At 40.0% G+C, this 19,588-nt stretch overlaps 1 protein-coding gene and 1 long non-coding RNA gene across 6 annotated transcripts in view; one reads left to right on the top strand and one right to left on the bottom strand.

Annotated features, from left to right (window-relative positions):
• Window positions 1–10,428, bottom strand: part of LOC135101652 (uncharacterized) — a 116,233-nt gene extending 105,805 nt beyond the window's left edge. Inside the window, exon 1 of the long non-coding RNA XR_010269344.1 lies at window positions 10,081–10,428. This is a non-coding gene — a long non-coding RNA (uncharacterized LOC135101652). The remainder of the gene's footprint in view (window positions 1–10,080) is intronic.
• A 2,080-nt stretch (window positions 10,429–12,508) lies between these two features.
• LOC135101656 (putative GPI-anchor transamidase) overlaps window positions 12,509–19,588 on the top strand; it is a 32,824-nt gene continuing 25,744 nt past the window's right edge. The window contains exons 1-2 of one of the 5 annotated variants that reach the window (XM_064005955.1): window positions 12,509–12,576; window positions 16,587–16,735. In XM_064005955.1, coding sequence (XP_063862025.1) covers window positions 16,698–16,735 — 38 coding nt within the window. In that variant the 5' untranslated portion in view covers window positions 12,509–12,576; window positions 16,587–16,697. Of the gene's footprint in view, window positions 12,577–13,052; window positions 13,174–13,705; window positions 13,757–15,134; window positions 15,483–16,586; window positions 16,736–19,588 lie in introns of those variants that run through there. The other 4 variants (XM_064005954.1, XM_064005953.1, XM_064005952.1 and 1 more) reach the window with 4 other exon arrangements.

Consider the following 19,588-nt stretch of genomic DNA (forward strand, 5'->3'; position numbering starts at 1 on the left):
AATTCGTGAAGTAACCCTTAAACTACAAATGACAATACCTATATCATAATAGCTATATGTACTAAACTCCACCGTACCACAGCTATCGTACCTCACCTTATACAATATCGTACAAGACATCCCACACTAACCTCACGTAATCTAATCTAACCTCACCTAAGACTGCAGGCACTAAAATGTTAAATCAAGCCGGCCACTCCTTTTTCCTACCAATGGTGTCTTTCACAATTAATCTCTGAATCAGCACCACAGCATTCCATTAACCTTGAAAGGAGGCAGTAGTCAAAGGGTTAATCAAAGCAACGCCACGCCTCTACACACCTGCACACAACTAGCCATACACGCAGCACACCAGAGCGTCCCCTCCACACCTGGGTACCTTTAATACCGGTAAAGCCGCAGCCTACACGCCCACACTCCTGCAAGGGGGTACACAAACATAACAGGTCAGAATGCTGCACTGTACGTAAGGAGGACAATACATGTTTGTAATGTTCCTTCCTGCCCCCCATGCTGTGTATAGTAAACAGTAGTGGTGGTGGTGGGTGGTGGTAGTGGTGGTGATGGTGGTAGTAGTAGTAGTAGTAGTAGTAGTAGTAGTAGTAGTAGTAGTAGTAGTAGTAGTAGTAGTAGTAGTAGTAGTAGTAGTCTTTTGGGAACAGGCACCTAAGTGAACTTTTTTTTTCCCTCAATTTTGTTGTCCTTGCCCAGTGACTCTCTTGCATAAAAATGTAGTAGTAATGGTAGTAGTAGAAGAAGAAAAGTAGTAGTAGTAGTAGTAGTAGTAGTAGTAATGCAGCAACAGCAGTAGCAGTAATAGTAGTAGTAGTAGTAGTAGTAGTAGTAGTAGTAGTAGTAGTAGTAGTAGTAGTAGTAGTAGGAGGAGGAGGAGGAGGAGGAGGAGGAGGAGGAGGAGGAGGAGGAGGAGGAGGAGGAGGAGGAGGAGTAAGAGTTTAAATTATAATAACGATGATGAATGATGATTGATGACGATGAAGATCATAATGATGATGATGATGATGATGATGATAATAATAATAATAATAATAATAATAATAATAATAATAATAATAATAATAATAATAATAATAATAATAATAATAATAATAATAATGAAGAAGAAGAAGAAGAAGAAGAAGAAGAAGAAGAAGAAGAAGAAGAAGAAGAAGAAGAAGAAGAAGAAGAAGAAGAAGAAGAAGAAGAAGAAGAAGAAGAAGAAGAAGAAGAAGAAGAAGAAGAAGAAAAAGAAGGAAGAAGAAGAAGAGAAGAAGAAGAAGAAGAAGAAGAAGAAGAAGAAGAAGAAGAAGAAGAAGAAGAAGAAAGAAGAAGAAGAAGAAGAAGAAGAAGAAGAAGAGAAGAGGAGGAGGAGGAGGAGAAAGTGGACGAAGACGAGGACGAGGAACACAACGAAGCAACTTTCCACAGAATAAAATATGTAATACATTCAAGTATGAAATAAAACTCCACGGAAATGCATACAAGCAAGTCACGGAGATTATTGGTACAGTAATTATACAAAAAAATAATAACCACACACACACACACACACACAAGAAAAATAAAAAATAAATAAAAAAACAGCCATCTAATATACACACACAAAAAATATACAGCGAAACAAGATGAAATGTAATACAAAAAAAAGATACAGCGGTAGGTAAATCGCTTTGAAAACCCAGCAATTCCCAGTCTAATTACTAACAGATACAGCAGTACATAGCACTCATAACTCCTAATTACCTCTGCTGTAATAACCCTTTCTAAACACAACACAGGTACGCGGAGTAATCTAATTTTACCTTGCATTCACCTGCCCCTTGCCCGACTCACAGCAGCACTAATTACCCCTGACAATCTCGATATGATACAATTGTAGCTCCATTTCATTAGCATTTACAGAAGCACATATAGCTCGGCCATCCCAGCTTTCTTGAGGATGAGTTACAGCAAGTTAGGTTAGGTTAGGTTAGGAGAGAGTGGATTTGGTTATGGTAAGGAAGGGTAGATTACGTTAAGGTAAGGTATGGTAGGGAACGGTAGAGTAAGGAAGAGTATGGTAGGGTAGGGTACAGTAGGTTAGTAAGTTAGGGGAAGATATGGCATGGTAAGGCAGGATAGGTTAGGGTAAGGTATGATAGGTTTGGTTAAGTTAAGGCTGTGTTGGGTAGAGAAAGGTTATGTTAGTGTGTGTTAGGTTAGGTGAGGTTAAAGTAGGATAGGGTAGGGTAAGGTAAAGTATGGTAGGGTAGGGTAGAGTAGGGTAGGGTAGGGTAGGGTAGAGTAGGGTAGGGTAGGGTAGGATAGGGTAACGTAGAGTAGGGTAGGTTAAGTAAGTAAGTAAGTTAAGTAAGAAGACGAACCCTTGGGAATAAGAATAATTAAAACAGTAAATAGTGATTGATGCTGATAATACATAATAAAATACACCACAGTCTCTGTTTAAAGACTTGGGTATACGTAATCACAACTTAAATGAGTATTAGCCCAGATGATTTTTTAGTACATCCAAAATCTGAAAGAGTTATATTCGTAAATACTTAAATATCGTACAGACACACCACACTAATATAAACAGAACCAACATAACGTAATCCAGCACATATTAACCTCCACCATACCACAACTATCGTACTTCACTTTTACATTACCGTACAGACACACCACGCTAACATAACTGAACCAACTTAACCTAATTCAGCACGTACTAACCTCCACCGTACCACAACTATCGTACCACACTTTATACTATACCGTACAAGGCACCACACACTAACCTCACGCAACCTAAACCTAATAAAAAGGAAATTACTCACACTAAAACTCTTACCATTCATTTTTCATACTCTGACGATCTTCCCGTCAACACCTGCGCTAACTGAATGATAAAGAGGACGTGAAGTGGGAATAAGAGCAAACTTGAGGACGGGGCGTGTGTGTCAAGGGGGGAAATGGCCTTCCGGGGCACTGATTGCACTATTAGGCCTTGTGGCAGGAGGAGGGGGAGGAGTGAGGGGAAGGGGGGCAGGAGGAGGAGGAGGAGGAGTGGAGATTAGGGGGAGGGGATGGAATGAATGGCCTTACGAGTATACTCTCTTTAACATTCTCTCTCTCTCTCTCTCTCTCTCTCTCTCTCTCTCTCTCTCTCTCTCTCTCTCTCTCTCTCTCTCTCTCTCTCTCTCTCTCTCTCTCTCTCATTATTGTTAGGTTGGTACAATAAATTCATACTGGCAGATAGAATAAATAAATAGATACTTAAACAGAGATAAATAGATAGATAGGTAGATAGACAGACAGACTGACTGACAGACAGACAGAAAGATAAATAAATAAATAAATATATATATAGGCGGGCAGACAGACAGACAGACAGACAGACAAACAATCACAAAGCCAGACAGACTCACGGATCAATAGTCACACATAAAGACAGACAGACAGACAGACAGATCTACCAATGAATCAATCCCCGTCAAATGGTGGAAGGCGAGAGAAGGACTAGCGTTCTCAAAAAAAGCAGCAGTCAGTCAGTCAGTCAGTCCTCTTTTCCAAGCATCAGTCACTTACACTTTTGCTTGTCCTCTTAAGTCTCACAAATCGTAACAGTGAAGAGATAAGAGGAAAAGAGAGAAAAGAATAAATTTATGGTTGTGGAATGGGTTGAGGATGAATAAATAAAGTGTGCTAGAAGGATGGACAGAGGTGGATAGACATTAATTGACCAGATGAACACGGAAACTTTTAGATTTGATAGATATACAGTAGTGAAGATCGATTGCTATTAGAAATACATGGATAGGCAGTTAGATGAAGTGATGAATAAAATATGGATCTAGATACGCAGAAAGGTGGAATAAACAAGTTTCATAGGTAAATGTAATTATTCAGACGAAGGAATAGTTGTAAATATATATTATTAGATACGCTGATAGGCAGATAGATAGGTAGATAAGCAAATAGATGGATAGATAGATAGATAGATAGATAAATAAAAAGATAGGTATACACACACACACACACACACACACACACAACACACAAACACACATACAGTTCAATATTTTCCCTCATCACAAACATTTCAGCTAAAAAATATAAATAAATAAATAAATATAAAAAATATAAAAAAATATGAAAATGCATTGAAATCTTTACGTACTCGCATTGTTACTGAAAATACATCCATTTCTACGCATTCCTTTTATAATACATATGCGAAATCTGGACTCCGTGAAAATGGTATCAGAACCTCCGCTTGGTGACACTAATTCTAGAGCCTCGCGTGACAAAAGGTTTCCAAAGACTCATGGGTGCCTTATATAGAGAGAGAACTGAAGTTGACGAAGGCTATGAGGTGAGGATAAAGGATATAAAATACTGAAGAGGATAATTATGCTAATCAAATATGAAGTAAGTAAAAAAAATGCATATGTGGCTTATTGAAGTGAATTTAATGGTGAATATGCATAAGTTGAGTTAGATGAAGTTGAATGTTGTGAGATATAACTGCATTATATAGTTCTCGGAAAGTGACGTACCTATGATATATTTATGATTATGATAAATGACCCTTGTATACGCCCAGCTTGTACCTAGCGAACTTGCACACTTCCTGCTGGCCTAGGGGCATAATAGTGGTGTCAATTTTTGTTCAGAGAGGAAAGGAGAAAGAGGGAAGGGTTATTTTTTTGCAATTTCTACCAAGTTTAATTATAGGTGGCTAGAGAACAAGTAAATATGTCTCAGAGGCATTAATAATTAAAGAAAGATGCACCAAAGAGCAGTCAAAATGTTAAAATCAAAAACAACCACGACCGTAAACCGCACCTAAATAAAAAAAAAAAAAAAAAAGAGAGAGACAGTTGAGGTTTGTGGAAAGGCGCAATCCTTTCTCAGGGTTATTAATGAGCTAATATTACCACTATATCACGGGTCTTAATAACTACCCCCACCCTTTCTCTCTCTCTCTCTCTCTCTCTCTCTCTCTCTCTCTCTCTCTCTCTCTCTCTCTCTGTTTGTCCATGTGTGTGTGTGTGTGTGTGTGTGTGTGTGTGTGTGTGTGTGTGTGTGTGTGTGTGTGTGTGTGTGTGTGTGTGTGTGTGTGTGTGTGTGTGTGTGAGGCCTTGAACTTTACACACACTCCTACACACATAATAAAACTTAAGTAAGAGGTAGGAGCGAGGATACTTAACGAACGAGGAGACGAGGAGAAAGCTGAGATTGCATTTGCTGTGGGAGGAAGGAAGGAAGGAAGGAAGGAGGAAAGAAAGGGAGGGATGAGACGAGTAGGATGCGAAGTAAAGGGTGCAAGAGAAGTGAATGGGATTAGGCAAGTAAAAAAAGAGGGTGGGAGAGAGGAAGGGAAAGAGGGAAGGAAGGAAGGAAGGAAGGAAGGAAGGAAGGAAGGAAGGAAGGAAAGAAGGAAGGAAGGAAGGAAGGAAGGAAGGAAGGAAAGGAAGGAAGGAAGGAAGAAAGGAACCAAGTAAGCAAACAAGCAAAGTAAAGAAATAAGAAAAGAGGAAAAGCAAGAAAGGAATGAAGGAAGGAAGGAAAGGAAGAAAAAAGGAAGAAAGGAAGGAAGGAAGGAAGGAAGGAAGGAATAGAGGGAGGGAAGAAGCAAAAAAGGAAGGAAGGAAGGAAGAAAATGAAAAAAAGGAAGGAAGGAAGGAAGGAAGGAAGGAAGGAAGAAGGGAAGGAAGCAAGCAGGCAAGCAACTCACCAACCAACCAAACAACCAATGAACCAAACAAAGGAAAAAAGGAAAAGGAGAGGAAATAAAGGAGAAAAGACCAAGAAAAGCAGGAGAACCAGAAAAACAATAAAAGTAGGAATACGCGGGTAAGTCAAGTAGAGAGAGAGAGAGAGAGAGAGAGAGAGAGAGAGAGAGAGAGAGAGAGAGAGAGAGAGAGAGAGAGAGAGAGAGAGGCAGGAAAGATTTATATACTGTCAGAAGGTGAGAAGTATAGGATTACCTGATGAGAGAGAGAGAGAGAGAGAGAGAGAGAGAGAGAGAGAGAGAGAGAGAGAGAGAGAGAGAGAGAGAGAGAGAGAGAGAGAGAGAGAGAGAGAGAGAGAGAGAGCAATCAAGCTGAACAAATATTTATGATAGCAACGCTGGGAAAGCAACATCTTTTGATGGAATGGGGAAAGACAAACGAACTCATAAGGAAAATAATAAAAAGGGAGCGCAAGAGAGGAATGAGGGAAGGAGGGAAGGTAGAAGAAATAAAAGGAAATTGCGGATGATACGAACGATGCCAGGGAGAACCAGTCGGCGGGGAACAAGAAAAGATGGGAAGGAAGAAATGAAGAAGGAAAACTAGAGGGCAAGAAGGAAGAGAAGGACAGGAAAGAGGCATGGATGAAACGAAGGAAAGAAAGTAAGTAGCTAAGGAAAGAAGGAAGTAAGTAAGGAAGAGAACAAAGTAAAGGAAGAAAAGTAAGATAAGTGGAAGCAAAGAAGAATGGAGAGAGGAAAAGAAATGACAGATGAAGGGAAGAAAAAGATAGAAAAGAAAAAAAATGAGAAAAATCCTGACAAGAGAAAAAAGAAAGACGGAAGGTTAACTAAGACACCCCAGGAGAGAAGGAAGGAAGAAGGGAAGTAGACAAGACGAAGGGCACATTGGTCTCTCCCCATCCCGAAGGACACAACAACAGCCGGGCCGGACGTTGGTGTTGTGGGGATCCCTGGAGACAAAAATCAATGTGGTGGTGGTGGTGTAGACTGGAAACACAATACCGCATTCAGACTTCGATCTCACACCAATCCACACACACACACACACACACACACACACACACACACACAGACAGACAGATAGATGGATAGTTTATTGATCACAGCTTCAATGGCACAATCAGGTCTCACTGTATTGCACGTATTTGACAGGAATATTGATGAAAATTCCAATACCTGTTAGTTTCACACGATAATGATGGTGGTATTCAGAATGTGATCTTAACACGCGAATCAGTCACCTGTAGCTGATAACATTAGTGAAATATTGTGGTGATATAGTGAAAAGTCATGGATCTCTCTCTCTCTCTCTCTCTCTCTCTCTCTCTCTCTCTCTCTCTCTCTCTCTCTCTCTCTCTCTCTCTCACACACACACACACACACACACACACACACAAACACACACAGGCAGTCTAACGTAACATAATGTCTAAGCTAACAAGACATAACCTAATCTAACTTACATCAACTTGACCAAACCTCACGTAACCTGAACTGACCTGACCCAACCTAGCTGAACTTAATCAAATCTAACCAGAACCTAACTTTTCTATGTAAACTAACTGGACCTAACCTGCTCCAAACTAACCAAACCAAACCTCACTAAACCTAACTTAAACTAACCTAACCTAACCTAACCTAACCTAACCTAACAAAATGCACTGACGTCGTCCTCAATTTAGCTTTGCATCATATCATTGCCCCATATCATTAAAGGAACATGAATACCGTATGTTATAAGTAATTGGTGAACTTTATAATTTCAAAGGTTCGAAGCTTGCACATGGAATTTAGTTCCGGCTCGAATTACGTATCACTGCTTCATTAGTATAAACCTATGTGTTCTTTTGGTATCTAACTACTTCATCTTCCTTATTTATTTATTTTTTTTTTTTTACTGATGAGATTCGGCTGGAAACAATAAACTATCTGAACATTTGTGAGAATAAGGATTAATAATATCAGTACACCACGCGAACCTTGCAATAATTAAACACACTTATTCTACTCGTCCTCGTGCTTCTGAAACCAGCACGCAACGGGAAGCAGCGGTTGTGTTTTGAAGGCATGAGACGAGGTAACCACCTTGATACTATTATTACTCTTTACCTGGTCTGACACTCCGCCCCTTTACTGTTCCCCCATGTCACTGAATACTGTAGTTATACGTCAGAGTACCACGGCATGCGCTCCTCATCTCTATCAATGTTGAGTCTGCTAGTTACTTTGGTGTAGGACTGGGGAGTTAGGAAGTTGGTTAGGAAGGGAGGTGGATGGTTGGGAAGATGGTGAACAAGGGTGGAGCAGTAGAGACGTCCCTTTCACTTCTTCCTCCACCTTTCAGCCGTCATCCTGCTCTTTTCCTCACTATCGAGTTTAAATCCTTTTGTTTTTTGTTTTTTCCTACTTTTCGTTTTAAACACTCACACACACACACACACACACACACACACGTCTGCCGCTTTCTGCCTGCGATGTGTGAAGGCACGCCCGGCACTTCCGCCTTTTGTGTTATCCTAAACACGAGTCGATATGCCCATGTTGTATGTTTACGGCCAGCATTGAGTGGCCTGGCAACATCGACCAGACAGGGGCGGGGGATGGAAGGAGGAGGGAAACCAGCGCGCGACACACACACACACACACACACACACACACACACACACACATTTAGATTGCAAATGTCACATTTTTTTTCCCTTGGTCCTTAAAACGATTCACCCGTGTGCATTCCAGGCCATACGGTGATTCGGTCTTTCGGCAGCTCGGCCGTTATGACCTCAATCATCTATTCCCCTGCCAACATGTGCGCAATACTTACCGCAAATACCATGCAAAGATGACTTTGAACCCAGAGGTAGCGTTCTCAAAATTTACAACTATTTCAGTGTCTTAAGGCGCCGTCACACTAGCACATTTTCCGTCAACTTTTTTTTTTTTTTTTTGTCAAATCTGGTTTCCATCAACTTTTACCTCTTTCCGTGTGTGTGTGTTTTTTTTTTCGTCTGCTTCGTCAAACGGAAGTGATCGTCTTCACGAAAGAGGGTTACCGTCAACTTTTGTTGTAAAATTAAATTCCATTGTTTATAATATAAAGATAAATTTAGTAAACTTTATTGTTTTTGAAAAAAAAAAATATAATATATATATATATATATATATATATATATATATATATATATATATATATATATATATATATATATATATATATATATATATATATATATCAATGAAATAAATAGATTTTGAATAGAGAAAAGTATAAAATCGCTAAACTTCACATGTCGTTACACATAATTTGTGGATATATAACAACAAACCGTGGATCACATGACTCGATAGAAGTTTACACTTTTGGAAGGTCTCTGTTTCTCTATTCCTGCACGCTGGATACTATTTTAGCTCGTTTGGCTTGTATACGATTTACAAAACTCGTAGTTAAGTGTAAAACAGTGACTGCTTACATGTGCGTCAGAGAAGCCTTGTTTGTTTACTGTCAACGAAAGTGCAGACGAACGGTTGTGTGTGTGTATGGCGGGGTGTGCTCAAGAAATTTGTCGATTTTCATAAAGTTGACGAAAAAAAGTTGACGGAAACTGTTCCAGTGTGACGGCGCCTTTACCTCGACAACTTTTACCAGGGCGTAAGGAAAGTTGCGCGGATTTTTCAAGCGTGTTTTCAAGGTTATATATAAGTTTAATTAATATGGATTCTGCATCATTAGTTAGGGAGATAAAAAAAAAAAAAAAAAGATAAGAAAAATATGACAAATCATATCTGTGGTCTTTGAAAATGGTCAGACATGAATTTTTACCACACAGTAAACTAGCATATACAAGAAACAGGATAACACAATAATCACCACGTTTCATGCCTCTGTACATACAAAGCAGTAGCCATATTTTGAAAGGCTTTGAACTCTCATTAGGACTAAGTATCTTCTGAGGCCAAAGAGGCGGGTCTCCGTGGGTGTTTTTCCCTTTAATTACCAAGAATCTCTATTAAACTATCATTGAAATCACGAAAAGACCCTTGAATATCTCAATAACATCCACTAGAGCATGTTAAAAGTAGTCAGACAAAGACGCCAAAAATCAAATAAATAAGAACGATCCCAGGATGATTCATGGAACGAAATCAATAAAAATTTGAGTGATATCCTGACTGATAAAAATAAATAAATAAATAAATAAATAAATAAAACTGCACGATTGTGTTGAGTGAGAAACACTGATCATCTCTCGAAACCAAACACTTCACACCACTACACTAGTAACATTTCCAGACACATTACTGTCTGCTCTGCCGCCTCTACACACTGCCACTCGTCTGGTACTCACCCTGCCGACTGTTTGCTTGGCAGTCACCGAGCGGCAGAATGGTGATATCGTAATTACTCGTCCATCAAGGCGGCGCCCGCAGTACACCAATGTTTGTTTGCATCACAGTTCTCCTCCTCCTCCTCCTCCCATGCAGATTCCCTCAAACCCGCTGCTCGTCCACCACAAGACTCTGCGCGAGAAAGCGTGTATCACAATCAACCACACCGAAATATCAAAGGTCACGTGGTGGTCAGGTCAGAAAGCTCGAACGTACATCCTCCCTTCACCGTGGCCCGAGGCATACTGAGATCTTGCTGCTTTTCCGAGTCCTGAGTCGGACGCCTCACAGCCTCGCAATCCACGCGTCACACTCCTCTGCAATTTCGGCGCTTTTCATCTTATTAATTATTTATATTTTATTCACTAGAACTCATTTTTTTTAGTGTTGTAAAATCCAACATGGATTAAAGTAGCTTTGTGGATACTGTACAAAACAATGAGAATATCACATACCCATAGTTTTATTGTTTAGGAAAACAACCACCACTAGTCACTCAGGAACCACACACCTAGCTAATAAAGATTGCAAGAAAGCAAGATAACAGGAATGACATACTATATTCTTGTAGCTCGCTAATACAAGATTATGATTAGAAATAAATAGATAAAAGGATAAGTGTATCGGTACTCAGTGTGCTCATGGGAGGAGCGGTAATGACCTGGAATAAGAATGAGCTGGGAAGGCTTAAAAAAATATGGTTTGTAGGGAAGTGCTGGGAGCTCCAGAATATGTTAACGGCCGAGATCTTAGGGAGGATACTGGAATCTCGACAATGGATGAGAAAGACACGAAGAATATGCATTATGTGAAATCATGTGTGTGATAGAGGATATATATATATATATATATATATATATATATATATATATATATATATATATATATATATATATATATATATATATATATATATATATATATATATATATATATATATATATATATATATATATATATATATAGGAAGAATTAATTTGCTAAGAGAAATACTAAGGTAAGAGAAACGAGAGGAAACTCCCGTGCTAAAAACTGATCAAGAGTTTCATGCCACACCTCATCATGAGACTGCAGGAACTGGCGATGATAGATGGAGGGTACTGGGCACAGACGGGAAGTCTGGGAGGGGGGGGAGGCCACATGGAGAATAAATATGGAAAGGTTAACTTAGGTCACCCAGTGCAAAAACAAATAAATAAATAAATAAATAAATAAATAAATAAATAAATAAATCTTATATAATAAAACACACTGTCTGTCTGTGTGTCAGCTTTTCACGGAAAAACCATTGAACTCAATGTAATGAAATTTGGTAGGGAGCCCCCCTTGATCCGGGGAGTGACAGGCTGTCTTAACTACTTCCAACCCAAAACCGTTAGATTATTCAGGCAAATCTGTTACCGTAACCCAATTCTTAATGGTGGCGCCCATTCAGGGAAAACATTCTTAATGGCTACCGACAGAGGACATGTACAACAGTAAATGGACTTATATTTTAGGTTTATTATAAAGTAAACGTTGTTTGGTTAATAGCTTTGCCGAACAAACAACTGACTTAGGATGATAAACCATGATTTGGAGAACCAAATTTTACTCGAGCAACGCCGGGTAATTCTGCTAGTAAATAAACAAATAAAAATAAAGATATTAATTAAATAATTAACTAATTAATTAGTTAATTAATTAGTAAAGTTTAAGGTGAAGTGCATGATATTTTCATTGGTCTAAACTCTAAAGCTAGGTGGCTGTCTCCTTTGCGACCGTCTGGCCCCAAACTGAAACGCCCTTACTAGGCATTGCCACTGGAGTACGTAACTCATGGAATTCTATGGCTACTTTCTGTTGCATGGCTCCTTTCGGTTTCATTATTGTTTCTTCGCATAAATATCGATCATAGCATACACATATATATCGATAATGCTTCTAACTAGTATTTCTTCTGTTACCCCTTCCTATCCCCACCTCTCCTTCTCCCTCCAGCACTCCATCTTCCTCCTCCTTCTCTTCCTCCACCCCTTCCTCTTCCTTCACTTCCCTTATCCCTCCCACCACCCTCTACACCACCACCATTAACGCATCCTCCTCCTCCATTCCCCAATTACATTTTAACAAGTATTTCTACTGTTACCTCCTCCGATCCTCGTACTACTTCTATTCTCTTCTCTTCTTCCTCCTCCCTCCCTTCCACCACCTCCACCTCCGCTTTCCCTTCCACCACCACCATCACCATTGTCACACACGTGACTACTCTACCACGGAACCAGGTGCCTGCCTCTCAACTCGTGGCGCTGCCACGTGTATAGCTTGAGGCATACTGGATACGTGACCTCTAGCAGGCTACCAAGCCGATAACGAGGGGTGGAGTTCCATCGAGCTTCAGTCTCCTCCAAGGGTCGCTACAGCTCTGAGGTCGCCTTGGCATACGTTGGGAGCCTCGTATACACTCGAGAGCGGTGGTAAGAGTTACACCAGTGTTACACACACACACACACATAAACACATTTACACACACACAAACACATTTATATTTATTTTCTATTATGTATATGTAAAGGTGTTTATTTTTGTAATTTGTATCTATATGCATTTACTAACTTGGCTTAAGTTACTAACTGAACCAGTCTTTTAAGTTATTCAGTCCAGTTCAGATTGCCACTCTGTTACTTACTTTTACTTACAAATAATCTTCAATTTTGTATTGTTACTTAATTTAAGGGTTAACTTTAAGATATTAAATAGCAGTTTAAACGTCTCCTTTTCTCTTTTCTTTTAACTCTTCCATTGTTAGTGTGAGCGACACCCCTTCATGATCCATCCCCTAGAGTTCAGTGTATGCTCACACGTAACACCATCTTCTCTACCTCTAATTATTTTTCATTACTAATTCTGATGTTAGGTTACCTCATCTAATCACCCTTTCGTCTTCCCTCCAGCACACCTCTCCCCTCCTCCCCCTCCTCCTCCTCCTGCGTGTTCATTGCGCATAACCGCGCGGGTCAGGCTGGCAAGCCTGGTAACCTCGTGTCCGGGACCTCTCTCAGTTGTGTATGTATGTACGTATATTCTGCCTTTGTTGACAAAACAAACTTCACTACCAAGTCTGTAAAAGACCCTCCGAGATACTTTTATCTTTTGTCCACTTTGAGAGCACTTCTGTGAGCAAACTCGCAATTTTGAGTCCTTTTAGGAGTTAGGAGCAACTTTGAAAGTAATCTACTTTGAGAGTAACTTTTAGCTTTCAAAGTGTTTATTCATACGGGCCTTGGTCATCAAAGCCTGCTTGCACACGCCAGACCAAGTGTCGCGTCACAGAGATGGTTGCGGCGAGTGACATGTTACTATAAATGACTCTGTCTTCAATATGTGGAGCTTTATCTGCATTCTGATCACACTGTCATGTTCATGAGTGTTTTTTCCTACTTAATGCAATAATATATTTCAGCATTCAGTGATTAACTGTTGAAAATAGCGAGCATAAACAAAACATTATAAACATCTTTTTAACGCCTTCACAGTTCAGCTCGTCGTAATACCATTTTTCTTTTTTGTCTTGTCAAGTTTTTACAGTACATCTCGATTCTACAGTCACTGCTGAGTCTGATGGTGTCAACCAAAACTGGCTATCCCGTATATGACGTGAGTTATGGCATATAATTCGCGTATTTTGCGCGCTCGAGCTCGATCTGTAGTGATAAGGTGATCGTTGCGTGAGTTGTCAAGCATAAACCTTCGCTCACATGCAGTTAAGTCGAAATATGCAAAATATGGCAAAATGGTGGTCTGACAAAAAAAAAAAAAAAATGCTATAAGAAAGATGCGCCATCAAAAGTTACCTACTAGGGGATGCTTCTGAAACTGAAATCGCAATTTTTATATGGACACCAAAAAATGCTCCTGGCCAAATCATCGCTGTACCCTTCAGGGGCCAGGCGGAGCGCTTGGTCGCAGAGATAAGCCGTAACAAAATTAGAACGCCTCCCCCTTCCCTCGTGGGAGCTTGGCCTTTGGCCTCGCTCCTGCTTAGGCGCATTCTTCGTGGTCCAAAACTGCATAACTAGGAGTAGATATGCTATCTACTGCTCATCAGCTTCTGCGCATCGATAGGTTTGGCTTCCAGAAGCAAACCTAAGCAAACCTATCTTGGCATAGGTTTGCCCTCTGAGCAAAAACAGTTATGTTAGAGGAAAGTGGGCGGAATTTATGGATAAGTGAGCGGAGTTTACACAAACAGCAAATCACACGCGTCATTTCATAAACCCTAGAGAAAATATGACCAAAAATGTATAATGTAAAACCTTAAAATGACATTTATAGGAAACGTATATCCTATGAAAAGTATATTGTTCTATTTTGTTAAAGAAATTATCTCTGTTGAAATTATTCCAAGAGACATGAACGTCACAATATATATTGTGACACTACACCTCAATATATATTGTATTGTGACACCACACCACAATATATATTGTATTGTCAAGAAAGAAGGAAGAGAAGATAGAATAAGTAAGAAGAAAGAAGAAATGGAGAAGATGAATGAAGTAGGCAGAATAACAAGTGGTCATACTACCCAGGAAAGGGGGGATAATTAGCACCCTACCGTTAAGGATAAGGCTACTGCGGTCTCTGTGAGGGGCACATTGCCAATGAAATGTACGACACTTTTTCATTGGGCAGCACGCCAGACAACTCCGCTGGTCTGCCCTTCAGTGGTCAAGTGGGCGGAACTCCAACGAGCTAAAATTCTAAGCCCTTGTGAGGAATGAAGAAGACGCCTTTAAATTTAAAGAGGACAGGATATGATTACGAAAAATAAATAAACCAACCGCTTAGACGACAACACATAGAAGAAATACTGCAGTTCATTTACTCACGAAGATTAAATATAATACCCAACTTATGTGGAAGAACGATGGAATATAAGCTTAAAAAGGAACAGAAAAGACAGAGGCGAAGACCAAGGCAGTGATTTATGGTGCCGTTGCTAAGCCGCGTGACTCCCAGTATCAGCTGCCCGGCAAGTTGCTGTCAGGCAAGGATATGGTTCTGTGTACAGTTTTCAAAATAGTAGGTCTACCTGGAGACACACGTCAGTCTGGAAAGGCTGCATAAACTGCACACCTTCTCTATCCTACACCGCAAGAATAGAGAAATAGTGGAAGTGGAGCAAGCCGATAAGTGTAGGAATAAGCAGTGGAAAGGCTGCATAAACTGCACACCTTCTCTATCCTACACCACAAGAATAGAGAAATAGTGGAAGTGGAGCAAGCCGATAAGTGTGGGAATAAGCAGTGAACCATCAAGAATCATGCAGATGGTGTGGACATTGACTGCCTTGTGCCTCGCCTCTAGTTTGGCACACGGGGCAAGTATTGTGTCTCTTTCATCTGTACTTTGAGACAGTGATCAATGTCATGAATTTTATAAAAGCTTGCAAGTAATGTTAAGTTCATTGGTATTTCTTGATTAGAAGCCAGAAACCCCCATTCCCTCCCTCCCAACCCTCCCCTAACCCGTCACTCAAGCTTGGGGATCTTTGGTGAATCGAGTTTATCTTTCTTTTTTTTTTTTTTGAGGGGGCGTTCAAAATCTAAGGAAATTAACAATATTTCGAATTTACCTAATCTAACCTAACCGGTAGACAGGCCCTACTAGTACGTTAACCTAGCCTAGCCACCACCTGGACCCTCATGCTAGGATGTTAACCTAACCTAGCATAATCTCTAAACTAACGAGACCTCAAAAATTATACCCTTATGCCTTACCAGTGTGGTGTAGAGCTTCATAGGGAGATGGAGGTGGGTACATATTGGCGGCTTCATCAGTAAACACATGGAACCTCGTCTTTACATCTGTATATTGCATCTTAAACATTGCTGTTGCTAAATATCCCACATAGTGACTTTTTCATGCCGAATACTGGCACTTTTTGCCTCGCCTCCCTCCACTGGATAGCCACATTAACAAATGACAGTGAGCCTCTATCAGAATGCCTGATACATTCCCTAAGTATTTAAAATTCTCCACTTGTTTAATAACTTAGTATTGACTATTCAGATTTATCTTCTATTTCTCTTTTCTTTTTGTTATTCCTATAACTTCAGTCTTTCTGGTGTTTCTTTAGAGTTTTTCTTTCACATGCTTCTTTTAAACTATTTATCAGGCTTTGTATTTTTTTTTTTCAGAATCAGCTAATAGCACTGTATCATCTGCATACTGTAGATACATATCTATCTGTATGGTAACAGCACAGATGTTGCATCACCACACCAACCACACAACACACCAGTGCACTTCCCTTTCAAAATTAAATGACATAGAATTTACAAAGACAGTACAGAAAAGCATGTTTATGGAACATTTTTTGTTGACCTAATCCTGCCTGCCTGGAGCTGATTAACAAAACTTTAGGGGACATCTTATTATCATTAGTTGAAATAAGGCATTACTACTTCATTTGTTGCAACAGGATCAAGGTGTCTCTGAGACCTCGGAGAAAACGCACACCAACAACTGGGCTGTGCTGGTGGACACCTCCCGCTTTTGGTTCAATTATCGTCATGTTGCAAATGTGCTATCCATGTACCGCTCGGTCAAGAGACTTGGTATTCCAGATAGGTAAGTGGTATTTTGTGCCATAATTTTTAGTCTTTAAAAGTGTTTAGGTAAACTGAAATCATCATGAAAAATTGTGAATGCATATACAGGCAAACCATGATTTGCAAAAAAACATTAATGAATCAGAGCCATATATTCATATATTTTCTCTATACCAAAAACATAGAGTAGTTATTGGAGACATTTTGTAGCAAAAATATATCTGATAAAATGATAGATCTAATTTTCAATCTGTAGAACACCACCTCTCCTCTATTAAACCTCATTTTTTCCTCACTGAAACACAGGTGTCTGAGGTAACTGACAGTAGTTCCTTCTGTGTTTCCTCCTACTTTCTCTATCCTTCTTTTCAATCTAAAGCTGGATGTTGCTTCTGTGCGTGCAACAACTTAACTTACTGCCATACCCATGCTTTGAATCCTCCGAATTTTTCACCATCTGGCTACAACTACAAATTCACTCTCAAACTAAATTAATCTGTGCTGTATACCTCTCACCTCTCACTATAAAAAATTCTTTCACTACTTAAATTTCAAAATGGAGCACATCCTGACTCTCTTTCCTTTCGTAGAGATCTCCATTCTTGGAAACTTCAATGTTCACCACCATCTTTGGCTTTTCCTCTCCCTTCACAGACCATACTGGTGGACTAGCCTTTAACTTTGCTATCCTCCATAACTTTGCTATCCTCCAAGACCTAGAGCAACTGGTGCAATACCCTAATTGTATTCCTGATTATCTTGAAGACACTCAAACATTCTTGACCTTTTTCTCTCCTCTAATCTTTCTGATTATGTTGTCACCCTTTCTTCTTTGTTGGGCTCCTTAGATCACAACTTCATATCTGTATCTTGTCCTATTGCTCCAGTCCCTCCTCAGGATCCCCCAAAGCAAAGGTGCCTCTGGCATTTTGCTTCTGCTAATTGAGGGGGGACCTGAGGAGGTATTATGCTAATTTTCCTTGGAATGACTACTGCTTCCATGTCAGAGACCCATCTCTGTGTGCTGAGAGACCCATCTCTGTGTGCTGAGCACATAACAGAGGTAATAATGCCTGGCATGGAGGCATACATTCCTCGCTCTTTCTCTCAACCTAAACTTTCCGAACACAGCCTGTTCTTGTGCTGTACATAATAGAGAGGTGGCCCACAAAAGATACTTGGGCCTTCCATCATCTGAATTTCATGCTTTTTGTATTTCTGCCCAGAATCATGCAAAATCTGTTCTCCAACTAGCCAAAAAACTCCTTCATTAATAGAAAGTGTCAGAATCTTTCAAGATCTAACATCCCTCTTGATTTCTGGCCTTCACCATCCAACTACTTCATCACTTCGCAGTGATGTTTTCCATGCCGTCACTGCCCTTAGCCCTTGGAAAGCTTATAGACCTGATGGGGTCCCTCCTACTGTTCTCTGAAACTGTGCCTCCATGCTTGCACTTCTGTTTATCAGCATCTACCTTTCCTTCTTGCTGGGAGTTTGTCTACATTCAGCCTGTTCCAAAAAAGGGTGACTGCTCTAATCTTTCAAACTACAATCCTATTGCTTTAATCTTCTGCCTTTCTGTCTGAAGTTTTTAATCTATCCTCAATAGGAAGATAAACATTTATCACCTCACAACCTTCTATTTGATCGCCAGTATGGTTTTTATCGAGGCCGCTCTACTTGTGATCTTCTGGCTTTCCTTACTGAGTCTTGGTCATCCTCCATTACGGATTTTGATGAAACTTTTGCTGCTGCTTTAGACATATCAAAAGCTTCTGATAGAGGTTGGCACAAAGCTTTGATTTCCAAACTACCCTCCTATGGCCGCTATTCTTCTCTCTGTAATTTCATCTCAAGTTTCCTTTCTGACTGTTCTATTATTGCTGTGGTAGACAGCCACTATTCTTCTAAGTCTATTAACAATGGTTTTCCTCAGGGTTCTGTTTTGTCACCCACTCTCTTCCTCTAAATCATCAATGATCTTCTAAACCAAAGTTTTTATCCTATCCACTCCTATGCTGATCATACCACCCTGCACTTTTCCATGTCTTTTTTGTAGACGTCCAACCCTTCAGGAAGTAAACAGTTCATGCAGGAAAGTCAGAACACCTGACTTATGATCTCTCAGAAATTTCTGATTAGGGCAAAGTAAATTTAGTAATGTTCAATACCTCAAAAACTCAATATCTCTATCTATCAACTTGACACAACCATCCAAAAGAGTATCTATTCTTCTTCATTGACACTTAACTGCCTTCCTCTTCTACAATGATAGCAAAGCTGCACTGCAAGAGGATAGTAGGCTAGCTGATCTAAAGTAGTGGCAGCTGTAATAGGGGCTAGATGTTGTCATAACATCTTGTAATCAAAACTGGGAACTTCACACCAAAACTGGGAACTTCACACCATCCTTAGCTAAAGCATCTTCTATGAAGTTAGGCATTCTGAGTCATCTTCAGTTTTTCTCATCCCCCCCCTCAGCTGCTAATGCTGTATAGGGTCTTCTCCATCCATGTATGGAGTATTCTTCACGTGTTAAGGGGGGGTGGGTTTACTCATGCTGCTCTTTTAGACAGGGTGGAATCAAAAACTTTTCATTTTATCAATTCCTCTCTTCTGACTGACTGTCTTCAGCCTCTCCCTCATTGCTGCAATATTGCATCTCTTGCAGTCTTCTGCTATTTTCATGCTAACTGCCCTTCTGATCTTGCTAACTGCATACATCCCCTCCTACTGCAACCTCACTCCACAAGACTTTGGTGATAAAGCATCTGCTGAATGGAAAAGGTGTCCATAGATAACATGGTGAAAACATGTGATGGACTTGTTGAAGGACTAGAGCAGCTGTACATTAATGACTGAACAAGAA

This window comes from Scylla paramamosain, chromosome 6 (genome assembly GCF_035594125.1).
Source record: "Scylla paramamosain isolate STU-SP2022 chromosome 6, ASM3559412v1, whole genome shotgun sequence".
In the NCBI taxonomy this organism is placed as follows: domain Eukaryota; kingdom Metazoa; phylum Arthropoda; class Malacostraca; order Decapoda; family Portunidae; genus Scylla; species Scylla paramamosain.